The 13892-nt window shown below is 45.4% G+C and overlaps 1 protein-coding gene across 1 annotated transcript in view; it reads right to left on the bottom strand.

The window, feature by feature from the left end:
• Nucleotides 1-13892, bottom strand: part of RANBP17 (RAN binding protein 17) — a 2111817-nt gene that overhangs the window by 612336 nt on the left and 1485589 nt on the right. Inside the window, exon 20 of the mRNA XM_069654335.1 lies at nt 13054-13142. Within this exon, the coding sequence (XP_069510436.1) occupies nt 13054-13142 (89 nt within the window). The remainder of the gene's footprint in view (nt 1-13053; nt 13143-13892) is intronic.

The raw sequence follows: 13892 nt of genomic DNA, 5'->3' as shown, positions 1-13892 counted from the left end.
TCACTGCTTAGAATAAATATGCTAAAACTTTGAGGGTGTCATTTGTCACTAGCATGAGATCACTGCTCAGCACAATAGAACCTGTATTTTGGGCTGAATTGGGTATTTTTGCTCTCAAAGGCCTGGCCCCGAGGAAGATTTTGCCCATATCAAGACATTTGGTGGCAGCTTTGTGGGATTTGTGAAGAGCAGTGCCATGCTATGACATGACAAAAGTGTGTGAGAGAACACAGTGTAGAGTGGGGAGCAGGCTGTCGCATTTCCTTGGTGGTCTCACTGCAGCTCTGAGACTTCAAAAAGGCAGCAATGTTGTGTCGGCTTGCCGTGGCCGATAGCTTGTGTGGTTAAGACTCCCTTCAGTAAATCAGTCGTGACTGACTTATTGCATGGGATTGGTGCCAGGGAGTACAAGGCGATAAACGAGCGGGAAATGGCTTTGTTTAAAGCACTCCGATGAATGGTCAAGATAGATGTATGCTCAATTAGAAAAGAATTTTATCATGCGGTTTCCCCAGTTTAAAGTTGTAATTTGGAATGCATAGTGAGACGGAGTTCTCATCTCTATTCTGTCATGAGGGCAGGAAAAAAATAATTGCAAGAATTTGACATGCAAATTATGAATAGTGATTTAACCATTGACTCAGCCCCAGTGTGCTAGCGAGTGGGGACTGTAATGTTCGGAGGCGAAGGTTCGCTTTTTTGATGTATGCTTTTGAGTGTTGGCATTCCTGAATAATGAGGAGCCATGCTTAGGAGAATGAGTAACATCTGTGCTGAGAGCCTAAAGGGTTTGTTTTTCTTTTGGCAACTGTAAAATTCCATGTGCTGGTGGTGGCGAATTTTGTTTAAAGGAAACACACTAAAATGATTATATTGTATTTTAAGCTGTGCCATGCTTTTAATGGGTGAGAGACTCACTTAAAAGGAAAGTGAGTGAATGTTATTTGGATTTTCGATTCTTGTGTATTGATTTGAATTTGCAGAATCAGTTTGCAATGGTTTGGGGGAAAAACAATTTATATTTTTCTAAATTGCCCCTGGAGTATTTTTGATCCCATGCTATGCCATGGATTTGTGCTGTTGCCTTATAAGTGATGTATGATTTGGAAATAGTAACCGGTTGACTGTGATACATGGTGAAAAAATGTTGTTGACACATTAAACAGCCCACAAGTAATAGAGTGTGGGTTGCTCTTGCAGGAAAACGTGCAGGGAGCTGCACTAAATATGGCATTTTTATTTTTTAAATGCACTGAACTGAGTGGTTATAGTTTGGCAATGGTACAACAGAATGAAACATCTGTGTGTGATAAGATAGCACAAAGATTTAATGGGTTGTGAGTTCTCTTGAAAGATCGCACATTACAAGAAAAAAAAGACGCTTTGACATTTTGCAAAATTACATGGAGTAGAATCTGATGACAAGAAAAGTGCCGCTTTTGAAAACAAGAGTCTTGCTGTGTGTGCAGAGCTTGTGCCTTGAAGCTGTCTTGGGCGAGGTGCGTGAAGGCAAACAAAAGCAGAAACAGTACAAGAAAGAGTTAATCTGGATGAACTGTCTTGAACGAGTGCTTCCCATTGAAGCCGCCACAGTATAAGAGTTATAGGCAAAAGAGATAAGCTGCATGCTCATGGCGCTGCCAGGTGCACACGAAAGATAAACAATGCCTGCATTCCTGAGGAAGGAGGTGCAAAAAACAGAGAGCTGTTCAGAAGTAAAGAATTTGCCCAGTGAAACTGTGGTAGGGAAACAAAGGCTTCATGCAGGATGGCAGACGGGCACATCACATCTGAACATTTACCTATGCATCTGTGAATGGGCCAAGAAAAGACAGCTGCCCATTCCAACAGACATTACTGTGCAAACCGCATTCCCATGTGATGTGATGTGAAGTGAAACGCTATTGCTGTGCAAGCTGCATTCCAGTGCTCCATGTGATGTGAACTGAAGTAAAGCGCTGTGCACTGGAGAAGAGACCTCTAGGCGCTTTGAGAAGAGAAAATACACATCTGGCAAACTGCAAGCTACATTGCCAGGGGATGGAGTAACTGACAGAGACATTATGGCATTCCAGATGGAAGCAAAACTGACAAAAGTGCTTAGCCGTTTTGCAAGAGACAACATGCAGAGCGGGGCTTTGAAGTACAACATGAACACTGCACATTAGCCATGATCCAGAAGCCACACGGCTTAGTGCAAGAATGAATGATTTGTTGAAGCAACAAAAGAAACTGACTTAGACTATCGCACTCAAAGGGGTGGTTCAGGAAACAGCAAACACCCTTTGAAAAAATGACAAGTGAAAAAACCAGAGGCCTGAAAGACACTGCCTGTATGAAGAAAAATAAACAGCTGCTTGTGCAACTGTAAGCGGTATTGGACTGAAAGACTTTACCTTTGAAAAATGGAGTGATGCCAGCAGGGCAAACTAAATCAAGATCATGAGACACTGGAAGAAAGTTGGCGCCTGGCATTTGTGATCGCTTTGGTGAAAAAGAAAAGCATTGTGCGACCTGGGTACTTACTATATGGCTTTGTAAAAGCACAGATCAGTCTGAGGTACCATTGACCAGCTATGATTGCATTGCACAAATGAGTTTGTGATTAGGCAGTTACACCCCGTATGGTTGAGTGTAAATAAGCCCCCAGAAACATGCAGAAGGGTGATAAATAATTGCAGTAGCAATGACAAAGTGTGTAGTTACCTGATGAGACCTTTTTGAAGATGGGGGTGGTATTATGGGAAGGGGTGGATAACGCTGATATTGAAGTTTTGATGACATCCTAACATGAAGAATAATGATATTGAACTTTTGATGAAATCCTAACATTTCTGTTTGTATTTTGCCTAGGCAAAAAAGACAAGGCATTTCACAATATCAGAAATAGATGTGTGCAGTTTGTGGGTGACACTGATCAAAGAAGGGTCAGACGCATTCTCAGAGAAAGCGAGCCACTGCGACATGCTATTTCAACTTTAACGTGCCCTGCACCGCACTCAATGCTGTAACCTGTGAGAAGTGTCCAACAGAGTAATAACTCTTGCTGAACTGGCACGGTGCAGACTTGGCTAATTATCAAATATTTGATGCTACACATTCAAATGATTCAGTTGCTGGAAATAACTTAATTGACATGACTTGCCCTTTCTTGTTTAAAGGACTATGGACAATGAATTGTGGACTGTAACATCAGGCACCACAAACAGCTGTGTGACACAGCAATTGAATGCTAACACATTGAAAAATGGTTTTTAAATGCACTGTTGAGATGAATCTGAAAAAACGAAATGGTTTTACTCTTCCAACTGAATTGCTTTAACCAGAGATGTTTTGCTTTTTGCTTTGAAAAAAAAAAAACTTCTACGTTACACATAGGCAGGAGAATGATTTATGAATTGTTGGGGCAGCAGAATTATGCAAGCAGGAGCGTAATTTATTTTGAGATAAGATGAGTGCGCACATCAAAGTCACCTGTGCGTAGGTTAAGATTCTTAATTGAAGTAATGCTGCCAAGTGTGTGAGCTATAATTTGAAATGGTAACCTTTGAAACACTGGATACTTTTACAGCCAGCTTAAGGCAGGTAAATGAAACCATGACTGACTTGATGTTTGATTTTATGACACAGAGTGTGACACGGTTTTTGTTAAACCAACCAGTTTCATGTTTTTGTGGGGACAGCTGTCTCCAGCACACTAATGCAAAGAGTCACCTTTTGATTGTAGACATTTGGAATAATTCTTTGGAAAAGCGCTACAAATGAGTATCCACATGGAATTGCTAGTGTACTGGCCAGGCACATTGTCAGGCATCTTTTGTCACTGAATGGATACAACAATTTGTTTAATTTGTCTAATGTGATGTTTTTCTGACCAAGAACTGCAGCGAGTGTTCTCGCCAAGATTTTATGGACTATAACTTGACTAAATGAATTTGTTTAATGTGATGAAACAGCCACTGCCGGATAGTAGTATGGTGTTTGTGGCTAAAGTTAATATTGTATATGGTAGATATCCCACTTGAAGAAGAGTATTCTCCAAGTCACAATAGGTAGACTGGTAATGCACACCTCCATAATTACAGTGATACACTTAGACATAGATTTATCATGAGGCAATGTTTCCTTAGTACTACCAAGCTGCTACAAATGGAGTCCATTTCTATGGCCCATCACTAGAGTGCGCGTAGCTAGGGAGCTAGATTCATTAATTGCAGGAGCTTTATATGCTTGTGACATAGAAACTGTGCACAATAAGCTAGCCACTATGGGTTCTGATGCCAGCTCTGCCATAGAACTTCTGGCCTAAGTGGGGCCCATTGATACGCCCAACACTGCTACAAGTATTGACAACCACTGAAAATGGCAGAATTTTAGGTATGAAGACATTTTTGTCTGCCATAGGGCAGGTCAACAAGACTGCTATATACACACGATGCATTGTATGGCAAACATTGTTTGATCAGCAGGTGTTGGCTTTTTACTGGGTGGGGGCGACCATCCTCCACACACTGGCACGCAGAGCTACAGTTACCAGCATACATATGGATTGAATTGCTTGCTTTTGATTGCATGAATAACACATGCCATGCTTTGATGTAAATTAGTAGAATTGTTTTTATTTAGATAACCTGGTGCCCATGGGTTCACCTTGTTCACGAAATTAGATGGTTTCTGGTTGGGTTCCACCTACCTGGGGGAAGTGTCTAGTCACACAGCCCATAGTCACGCTTGAATGCCCTGGGATCAGGGGGAGGTAGGCCCTTAGAGTGAAAGGCTGCCAGGTTTTAGAATTGGTAACCATACATAAATGCAATAGTGCATTGTAGATTAGACTACACTGGATTGCCTTGACATTTTAACTGCATGCTGCTTTTTAACTGATTGTCAGTTATACAAAATTGATTTAGGTATTTTTGTGTAGGCCAGGTTTTGGCTAGAGTAAATGCCCATGTTCACTTTGTGTAGATATTTTTGTGTAGGCCAGGTTTTGGCAAGGGTATATGTCACTGTTCACTTTGTGTACATTTTTGTTTAGGTAGTGTTTTACCTTGCATGCCACGCTAACTAACCGCTAGAAGATAGTTTGCTTAAACCTCTTGCAAAGCCCCAAGGTCTTTATCACTGCACTAAATACTATATTGATAGGTATTAGTCAGCATTTGTCGCACAAACGTTGAATAGGGGTGGAATGTAGTGATACACGAAATTGCAGCCTTGCCAATCAGGGCTTTAGATGACAGCATTAGCCGCTGAAAGCCAATAGTGTATTCAAAGTATGTGCTAAAAATGCTGACAGTAGTCTGTTGTAGCACTTCCATTATGCAGTAGTGAGCTACAAGGAATATGCAGGCCTAGTATGAAATAGGTCACATTATGCATTGTTGATAGACAGGCAGGGAGAGGGCCCCTAGCTATGTAGCTAATAGGTATTTTTGGAGTGTTTGGAACATCATGGCACCTATATAGCGCTTAGATAGCCAGTCTTAAGCGCTATAAACACTAAGCTATGAGTGCATGCCTTTTAGAGCTTGCAGATGGGGTTAATACATCCCTGCTTCCCTTAGAATATTCAGCCTCACTAACGGTAGCCCTGGCTCCAAGCTAATCTTGCTTTTCTCTGGGAAGGTACTGATAAGGACATTCCAGTGTTCGCGGAGAGGGCTCCAAGGGAGGGGGTAGGAGCGAGCAGGGAGCATCTCAGAGAGAGCTGGGTTTTTTCCATGAACCAGCCCATATTTTTGCACAGGGAAAGTTCTGGAACTATGCGTCATGGTGACTGACATCATGAGATTATAAAATATCCATGCACACATGACTCGGGGGGAGATCGTCCTGTGGACTTGATTCGTGTACAGTCAAGTGCCCGGAATTGGCTCTCACGGTGTCCTCCAGCATTGTTTTTCTATGAAAAGCCCAGGTCTCCCAGTGCTGATTAAAGGGACGTAAGACTGTGTTTCTCTATGTTTCTCTATATTTCTCTATGTTTCTCTATGTTTATCTAAGTTCCATGTTTCACTATATTTTGCATTGTTCTAAGTTTATGCTTTGTAATATTCTTTAACTTGAATCCCAAATGTATATGAAATTCACTGCTTAGAATAAATATGCTAAAACTTTGAGGGTGTCATTTGTCACTAGCATGAGATCACTGCTCAGCACAATAGAACCTGTATTTTGGGCTGAATTGGGTATTTTTGCTCTCAAAGGGCTGGCCCCGAGGAAGATTTTGCCCATATCAAGACAGCGCGGCAATTTAATGCCAGGCCTTCCACACTGCACCCAGGCGCCACGGCAACCTCCAATAGATGCAGCATCGGTTGTTATGTACACCATGGCGGACATGGTTCCAGACAGAATGTTGGCACAAATGGTAATGGCTGTCAGAACCTGACCCTGGGGATGGACTAGCGAGGGAGGATCACCTGGGCTTGGGGCTTGAGCGTCAGAGGGCGAGACACGGTATCCCCCATTTCCTGACAGTGGTTCACCTTAAACTCCCTCAGCCGTTGTAGGGTATTGCTGCCCAGGTCCAACTTTTCCCCCTGAAGTCAGACCAAGTACTGAGAAGAAGAAACTCCAAGAGTAATGAAGATTACCTGTAGGAGACACCACTATAGTACTGAGACAAAGAAGAGGGAGCCTGAAGGCTATAGAGCTGAAGGTCAGGGATGTCCTGTTAATTGGACTAATTGTGGTCAGGCTATTGAACCTTGGTCTTCACACCTGCAACCTGTTGGAGACTCTCACGTGTATAAAAGGTGGAGTACACAAACAGCAAAGGAAGCGAGAAGCCTGTCGAGTGAGGGAGGAGCAGGAAGGCCAGCACAGCCCGTGAGAAACCAGAGGGGAACAAAACGCCAAGACGCTGGAGAAAGGCACAGTATAACGAGAGTGTCACTGCGTGGCGAGGGAGCCGTGTCTTCAAAGACCCGGGGAGCATGAGAGAAGGGAGCTGTGGAAACAGGCGGTCCCCTAGGCTGTGGCCGAGATGTGCTCGTTCCCCGATTGGAAACAACAGTCTAGGGGCATCTGTGGGGAATGCAGTCAGATGCTAACTGTACGAACCAAGAAACTGGGAAAGAACCATTACGCAACCGGTGAGTGCCAATGAATGAGAGATACCCGGTGATACCATGCCTGTCTCATACTACCCACAGCTCCAGCAGATTGATGTGGTAACCTTTCTCCTTCTGAGACCAACAAACACTGATCTTGTTAGAGCCACAACGAGCTCACCAGCCCTTCAGAGAGGCGTCTGTGACCACCTCTTCCTTTGGCCACGGCATCCAGAAAGTTTCCCCCGCCAACATGCTCATCCTGTCGCTCCACCAGATCAGGTCGTTCACCACGGACCTCTACTCTCTCCTCTGGAGGAAAGGCCTTCCCTTCCCAGGTGTCCAAAACTGCTGTGATGAATTGGAGCATTTGCGTTGGTGAAGTTTGCAATTTCTTTAAGTTCAGGGAGAAACCCAATTCATACACTAATGAATAAGTGTCCTTGAGATGTCTTGGAAAAAAAAAAACGTTACGTGCGACCATGCTCGGATCAGCCAGTCATCCAAGTTTGGAAACACAAAGACATCCGCTCTCCGAAGGTGGACCGCAACTGCTGCCATCAGTTTGGTAAAAACCCTGCGGGTGGAGGTCATGCCAAAAGGGAGCACTTGGAATCAGCAAAATGCATCCCCGATGACGAACCCGAAGAATCGCCTGTGCTTCCTCTGGATGGGCACATGAAAATAGGCATCCTGATGGTCCAGTGACACAATTCAGTCTTGACACTGCAGAGGTCCAGGATAGGGCTGAGGCCACCCCCTTTCTTGGGAACCAGAAAGTATTGGGAGTACCAGCCCGAGCCCACTTCCTCTGCTGGAAATGCCTCCACTGCTCCCTTCAAAAGAAGGGCTTTCAGCGCTCCCAGTTGTTTCCTTTACAGCTGCTGGGTGGCAGGGGAATGGGGTGGAGACTTGTCTGGTGGTCTCGTAAAAAATGGGAGGCTTTAGCCCCACTTCAACAGTTGGAGGACCTATGAGTCGGGGGAATTTTCCTTCCATCTGCCTAAGAATCCAGAGAATCTCCCTCCAACTGGTGGAATATGAGAGACCTCAAAGAGGCTTCTGAGAAGTCGTGGATGTAGAAGTTACCGCAACCAATGACTGTCTCACCCACCTCCTATCTCTACCAGGCCACTGGAACCTGTGTTGCTCTTGTGTGGCCTGGGGCTCTTGGGCCCTTCAGGAGATGGTGGAGTACCTCTTGAAAACATGCTCTCTAGACCCAAAGACACAATTGCTGCACAGCCTGTTCCAGAGACTTAGCTTGGGCTATGAGTCCTTAAACATTTCTAGGGACTCGTCGGCTTTGGGCCAAAAAGATGTCTGCCATCAAAGGCTAGCTCGAGTAATTTCCCTTAAACATTTGGGGAAAACCCCTGAGCCGCTCAAATATGCCGACGTGTGCAAGACTGTCGAAGTACCCATAGAACAACCCATACCGTCAGCAGCATTCAACCCAGCTTGGAGCGCCTAGCAGGCCATTTCCTTGCCATCAGCCACTATATCCAGCGGCCTCCGAAATTGTGCTCCATAGGATGTGGGAACATTTGGAGAAAGCACGAGAGGCATTTGTAGCCTTAAGGGCCATGCTCCCGAGGTGAAGACCTTTTTCGCTAAAGCGTCAACCTTTTTAGGCTCTCCGTTGCTGGGTAGGTTCAACATTGAGGGCCTGGATGTAATCGTTGCAGCCTGCACCGCTTACCCCTCCGGGCTCATTTGGAACATCAAAAATGGGGGGTCACCTCTTGCCGGCTTGCACTTCTTCTTAAGCTCTGTCGACTGCCGGTGTTGAGCATGGACGCTGCCATAAAGCGATGACTGGGTCTGATATCGCTGCATTGAACGGCAAAGCAGGTTCCGTTTGGGGGAAATTGTTGAGGACGTCGTACTGTGACACCGGCTTGCGGTATTGCGTGTTCGGGTGCAGTACAGGTTCAATTGCTGGAATTCCACATCCAGGGATTTGTCCAGACCACTGACATCGTGGAGGCTTTCCACCAGTTAAAGCAACCCGGCTTGGTCCTCCATAAAATCCGGAAGCAGATCCAAGGCGTACCGGCCATCGGCTCAAACTCAAACGGTACGGGGTCGCCCTCCTCAATGAAAATTTACTCGATTGAGTCGAAGTACACGGATGAATTCTCTGGCACAAAACTTAGATCTTTCGGGTCGGTTGAGGGGCTTCTTGGCCCGCGGGGCTAGACAATTGTTTCGACACAGGAGGAGGTTTCTCTTTAGCAGTCTCTCTTGAGGGGCGTTCAACCCACCTTGGCTGCCTTTGTGCCGGATGAACCAGCTGCAGTTGGAGCCCTATTGACCTGCGACGTCAAGGCGGAAGCCGTATCAGTCAAGGCATTCTCAAAACCCCGGAGTTTATGGGTTGTAAAATCCTCCCACTCCTCACTGGACGCACCCTTCACAGGGTATCGCACCTCCATCAGACTGGTCTGAGACTGTTATTTCTTGTGAGATGACGACGATCAGGAGTGGTGAGACTTGCTATGTGATGACTATATCCCTGCACAATGTTTCTCAGTAGTCGGCCTCTTTGTATCATGCTCTGATGATCTTGGAAGCGATTTCGCCAGGTAATTAGACGGCGGTCTGCCGAGCGCCAGTTTGGCTGAGCATTCCTTCACCGCCCTCAGGTTCATCCCCAAGCAAGAACCAGATTGCTCCAGGTCGTGCTCAACACCAAGAAACCACTCATAGATAGTTTTCGGGACCGTGAGGGACTTTTTGGAGCTGCAGTCGTTGCAGCGTTTAAACCCAGATGGCTTAGGCCCCGATATACTGACGTAGTATTGATTACTAGAATCGAGCGTGTTCCGAATAGCGTGCTGAGCGCTCAGAAAAAAGAAACTGAGGTGTGGGGACTTAGTACATAGGTCCCAACCGATCGAGGAGTAGTGCAGCCGTATACGAGGGATTCGCCGATGACATTGAGCAGTACTACACCCCCTGTCAAAATATATTTATGAGTAGCTATCTATCAAGACCAAGGAATTTAATTTAAAAACTGAATTGATGAACCAATGAGAGTGCCACACAGTGAGAACCCAAAAAAATTATTGGCAAAGCCAACAGGTTTGGCTTTTGTGTAGGCATGGGAAAGGCCTTTGCCAGGAACTGCCATAATGGTATTACCTGGCAGAAAATGGATACAGCTAGAAAGTGGTGTCATTATCCAGGCATATGATAGCAGTGCCTGGCAAATACCTTTCAAGTACTGATCCACAAGACAAAACTGTTGGCTTTGTCCATGCTTGTTTTTAACAAGACTTCAGTGCAAATAACTTGTATAAAGCAAGTGGGGGAAGGCACCCCGATTAAGACATTTTTGTTACACCTGTTGAACATTAATTACAGCTCCAAAAGTCCTTAACTCTCAGCATACTGGTTAGTAATAATACTGGCATGGCAAAGTTGTATGTTACTGCTCATTGGAGCCAGCTCAAATAGATCCCATGAGAATGGGATTTGGGCAGGTAGTGGGTGGGAACGGCTATAGGGTTTAGCATGTGCATGGAGAGTCAATGGTTGGCCAATAACCAAACAACACCCAGAAGCTGTATGTCCATGTACCACTGGACGTCCTCTTCCTCCTAGCTAAATTCCAATGCAATAGTTTTGACACTTCTACACAGACTGTCATTTGATAGTCTCCAATTTGGTCGACTCAATTTGGTTGACCCAACGGCAACCTTTATCTTGTTATGGTGGGACTGCCTCCATGGCCTCATTCCCTTTTCCACCTCCCAGCCCCATACACATTATAAATGTATATGTGTATGTATCTATGTATGCATGCATGTATGTATGTGGTCGACTCACACTAATTGTTAACTAGTTTGTGAAAGAATGGCATATCAGTTTTGGTTTATAGGTGGCACATTTTAATGACACCTAACGGCCAAAACGTGTCAGCTATGCTGAAGAATAGATAAGGGGGCTACATCCTTCACCATTACAAAATGTAAACTCGGTAAGGAGTGGGTCTACTAGTGTCACACTCTTGCTCATTTATCTTTAAGCTGTTGTTTTCCAGTTGTTCCTGGATCTGCCCTCTGAAGGCTGTGGTTTAGATGATGTGTATCCAAGTAAAATCCTCCATAGAGTTAAACATTTTGACAGGGTCAGGGTTATCTTGTCCTCCCACAAGAGTGAATCAAGTTAGTAGCCCCACAGAGTGCTTGAACATGGGTAGGGATATGGGTACCACTGCCCCTGCCGCAATCCACATTGGCCCCTTTTCTGTCCCGGTCTCTTTTTCCGAACTGAAACTCCCCGAATGTACCTGGGCGCAACCCTGACCAACACCAGGGAAATGGAATTGAGACCAGAAGTGGAATGGACTGGGATTTACCCTGCCCAAATGGGAGGAGATGGCCAACACTCGACCCACCCACAGGACTGTGGGGGAATAGTGGGGCAACAGAAAACAAAGAGTGAAAAAAAGACTGCAGGGAAGTAGGCAGCACAGAAATCCTCCCCAAACACAGTTTAAAACGAAACTCACCAGCACATGAAACTCACAGGGAAAATGAGCTGCCAGAGCGCGTCGCTGCCACCGCACAAACAGAGACAGAATAGGGCTAGAAGCCTAATTAAAGACTTCCAGAGGAAATCCCAACATCCTGGGGAATAGCTTAGCTAAAGATTGGCCAGGTGACATGAAGGGCCTATTGGAGCCGGGAGAAAGTCAACAGCTGGGCTATAAAAGGCAAGCAAGTGCAGAAGATGGGGAAAGGTGTTCGGCTGACGCCAGAAGCAGAAGAGGTGGACCAAGAGACCAGAAAGGAGGGTCTACGAGGAGGAGAATGAGGTGGAGAAGACTGCTGGAATATAGAGTTAAGGTAAGGGGATGGAGTGTAAAGTAGAGAAAAGGTTTTTTTTGTGAGAAACACTGTGTGGGGTAGAGGGAGACCAGGAAGGAGTTTGAGGTTGGATACAGAGAGGGAGAAAGAGAGTGCAATAAAGAACCAGGGAAGGATTGTGGAGAAGGAGAATTAGAGGGAGAGGGGTAAGATAAGAAACACAGTATAGGGAGAGGGGGAGGTGAGAGATCAAAAGGAGGGTGTAGGCAGTAGACGTGGCAGAGACGAGCAAGATCCGTGGAAGGAGTGTGGAGCGAGGGAGAGACAAAGTGACAAGCAGGGTGAGGTGGGGGTGCGAGGACGAGGATAATCTGAGGAGTTAACCATTTTGAAGGAAAGCTACAGAACCATCAGCAAAACCCAGAGGGAGAGAACTGGAGAAGGCTACAGACCTTGTGGTAAGGAATAGATCTAGGAAGTAGGGCTCCCCCGGCTGTAATATACAGAGTCTGAAAATGCATTGGCGGTGGAATATTGAAGCTTGGGATACAGTGGTGGGAGCCCACTTGTGGGATGTGGTAAGCGGCAGATACCACCCCTAGTCAGACAACCTCAGTTGATTTGAACGGGTAACTATTTAGCCTTTTCCCTAAAAATAAAGTTGAAAATGAATCTTTGTGCGATTTTTGGAGCTTAGTATCACAACATCCAATAACTGCTTTGAAAATGGATTCAATATTTTACAGAAGTTGGTTTCTTTTTTTTTCTTTTGGCACATGAATAAACACTCAGCAATATAAATACCAACATGGCAAACACGGTTTGAGAAATGTGTGGTTGTCCAATGCAAGACATGGTCGCAAACTAAAGTAAAGAGTCGAGGGGTCAGGGAGGTTGCGCTGCTAATGCGATTACATACATTAGCGGCACGTGTGAAGCTTTTGTCCCGCGGTGTGCATGTGCACCCGGGTGATGCAACAGAAAGTGACCTCTCCGCAAATGTCACCTTCGGGGTTAACTGCGCTGCTGGCAAAGTCCTGCAAGTTTGAGCTGACTGCACGTTAGTTCATTTAGCTGCGCGTCCTCCTCCCCGCCGTGCCACGCTATTAAACTAATGCGCCGGGCCTGGCCTCCCGCTGCGCACAGAGGCCCGCATTGTCACCGCGTAATAAGGATACATCCAGTCGAACAGCATGGAGTAGCTGGTCTTTGTGTTCAGCGCGAAGGCAATCCCTCGAAGGTCTCTGGCCAGCCCGATCAACATACGCTGTCAGTGGGACAGAGACACGCTAATTGATTTTCACGTTAGCACAGAGCAGATGGGCCAATGATCAGCCAGTAATGACCATAAAGCATGGCTAATTTTAATTCATGGCTTTCAAGTTCTTTCTGAGATCCATGCACAAAGCTCACCACACATACACGGACAAAATGGACGCCATCATTACCATACTTTCATATTGTTCGATTTAAGCTGCCAATGTCGTATACAATTGAGCACACTTTGCTTTGAAAAAGAACCAGCCTCCTCCTTCAGATTAAAAAAAATCAACATTATCTTTCACGTAATGACAAAGACAAATGTGGGCCAAACATAACAACGGATGCAAAACATGCAAGAAGCAGACAAGGTGAACACAACGATATTCTCCTACAACATGCAGAACAATGGTCATTGTTAAAAAAGAAAGCTGGGGTATTTTAAGTTCAATGTTAAGCGGCGTGTTTCTTTCCAGCTCTTCCGTGCCACTATTGGTCTGAATGTTGCAGTTGTTCCGGGTCAGACTGAAGCTGATATTATACTCATATTTCTAGTATATAATAACAGCGAACAGGAGAAGGTGAGGGGGTCATTGCGCTTTGTCTTTGGAATTAAGATGGCTGTCTCCATTCTTGCAGCACACTCTTAATTCTGGAGACACGTCTTAATAACCTCTAAAGAGTTCCAACAAAAGAGCCGTGTCAGAGGAATGAGCAGGCCCCAAGGTGTTTCAAGTGGAGTGTTTTCATCGGCCTT

This window comes from Ambystoma mexicanum, chromosome 3q, assembly GCF_040938575.1.
Source record: "Ambystoma mexicanum isolate Mex_15411 chromosome 3q, UKY_AmexF1_1, whole genome shotgun sequence".
In the NCBI taxonomy this organism is placed as follows: Eukaryota; Metazoa; Chordata; class Amphibia; order Caudata; family Ambystomatidae; genus Ambystoma; species Ambystoma mexicanum.
Note: the sequence above shows the minus strand (reverse complement) of the source record. Positions and strands in the feature narration are given on the sequence as shown.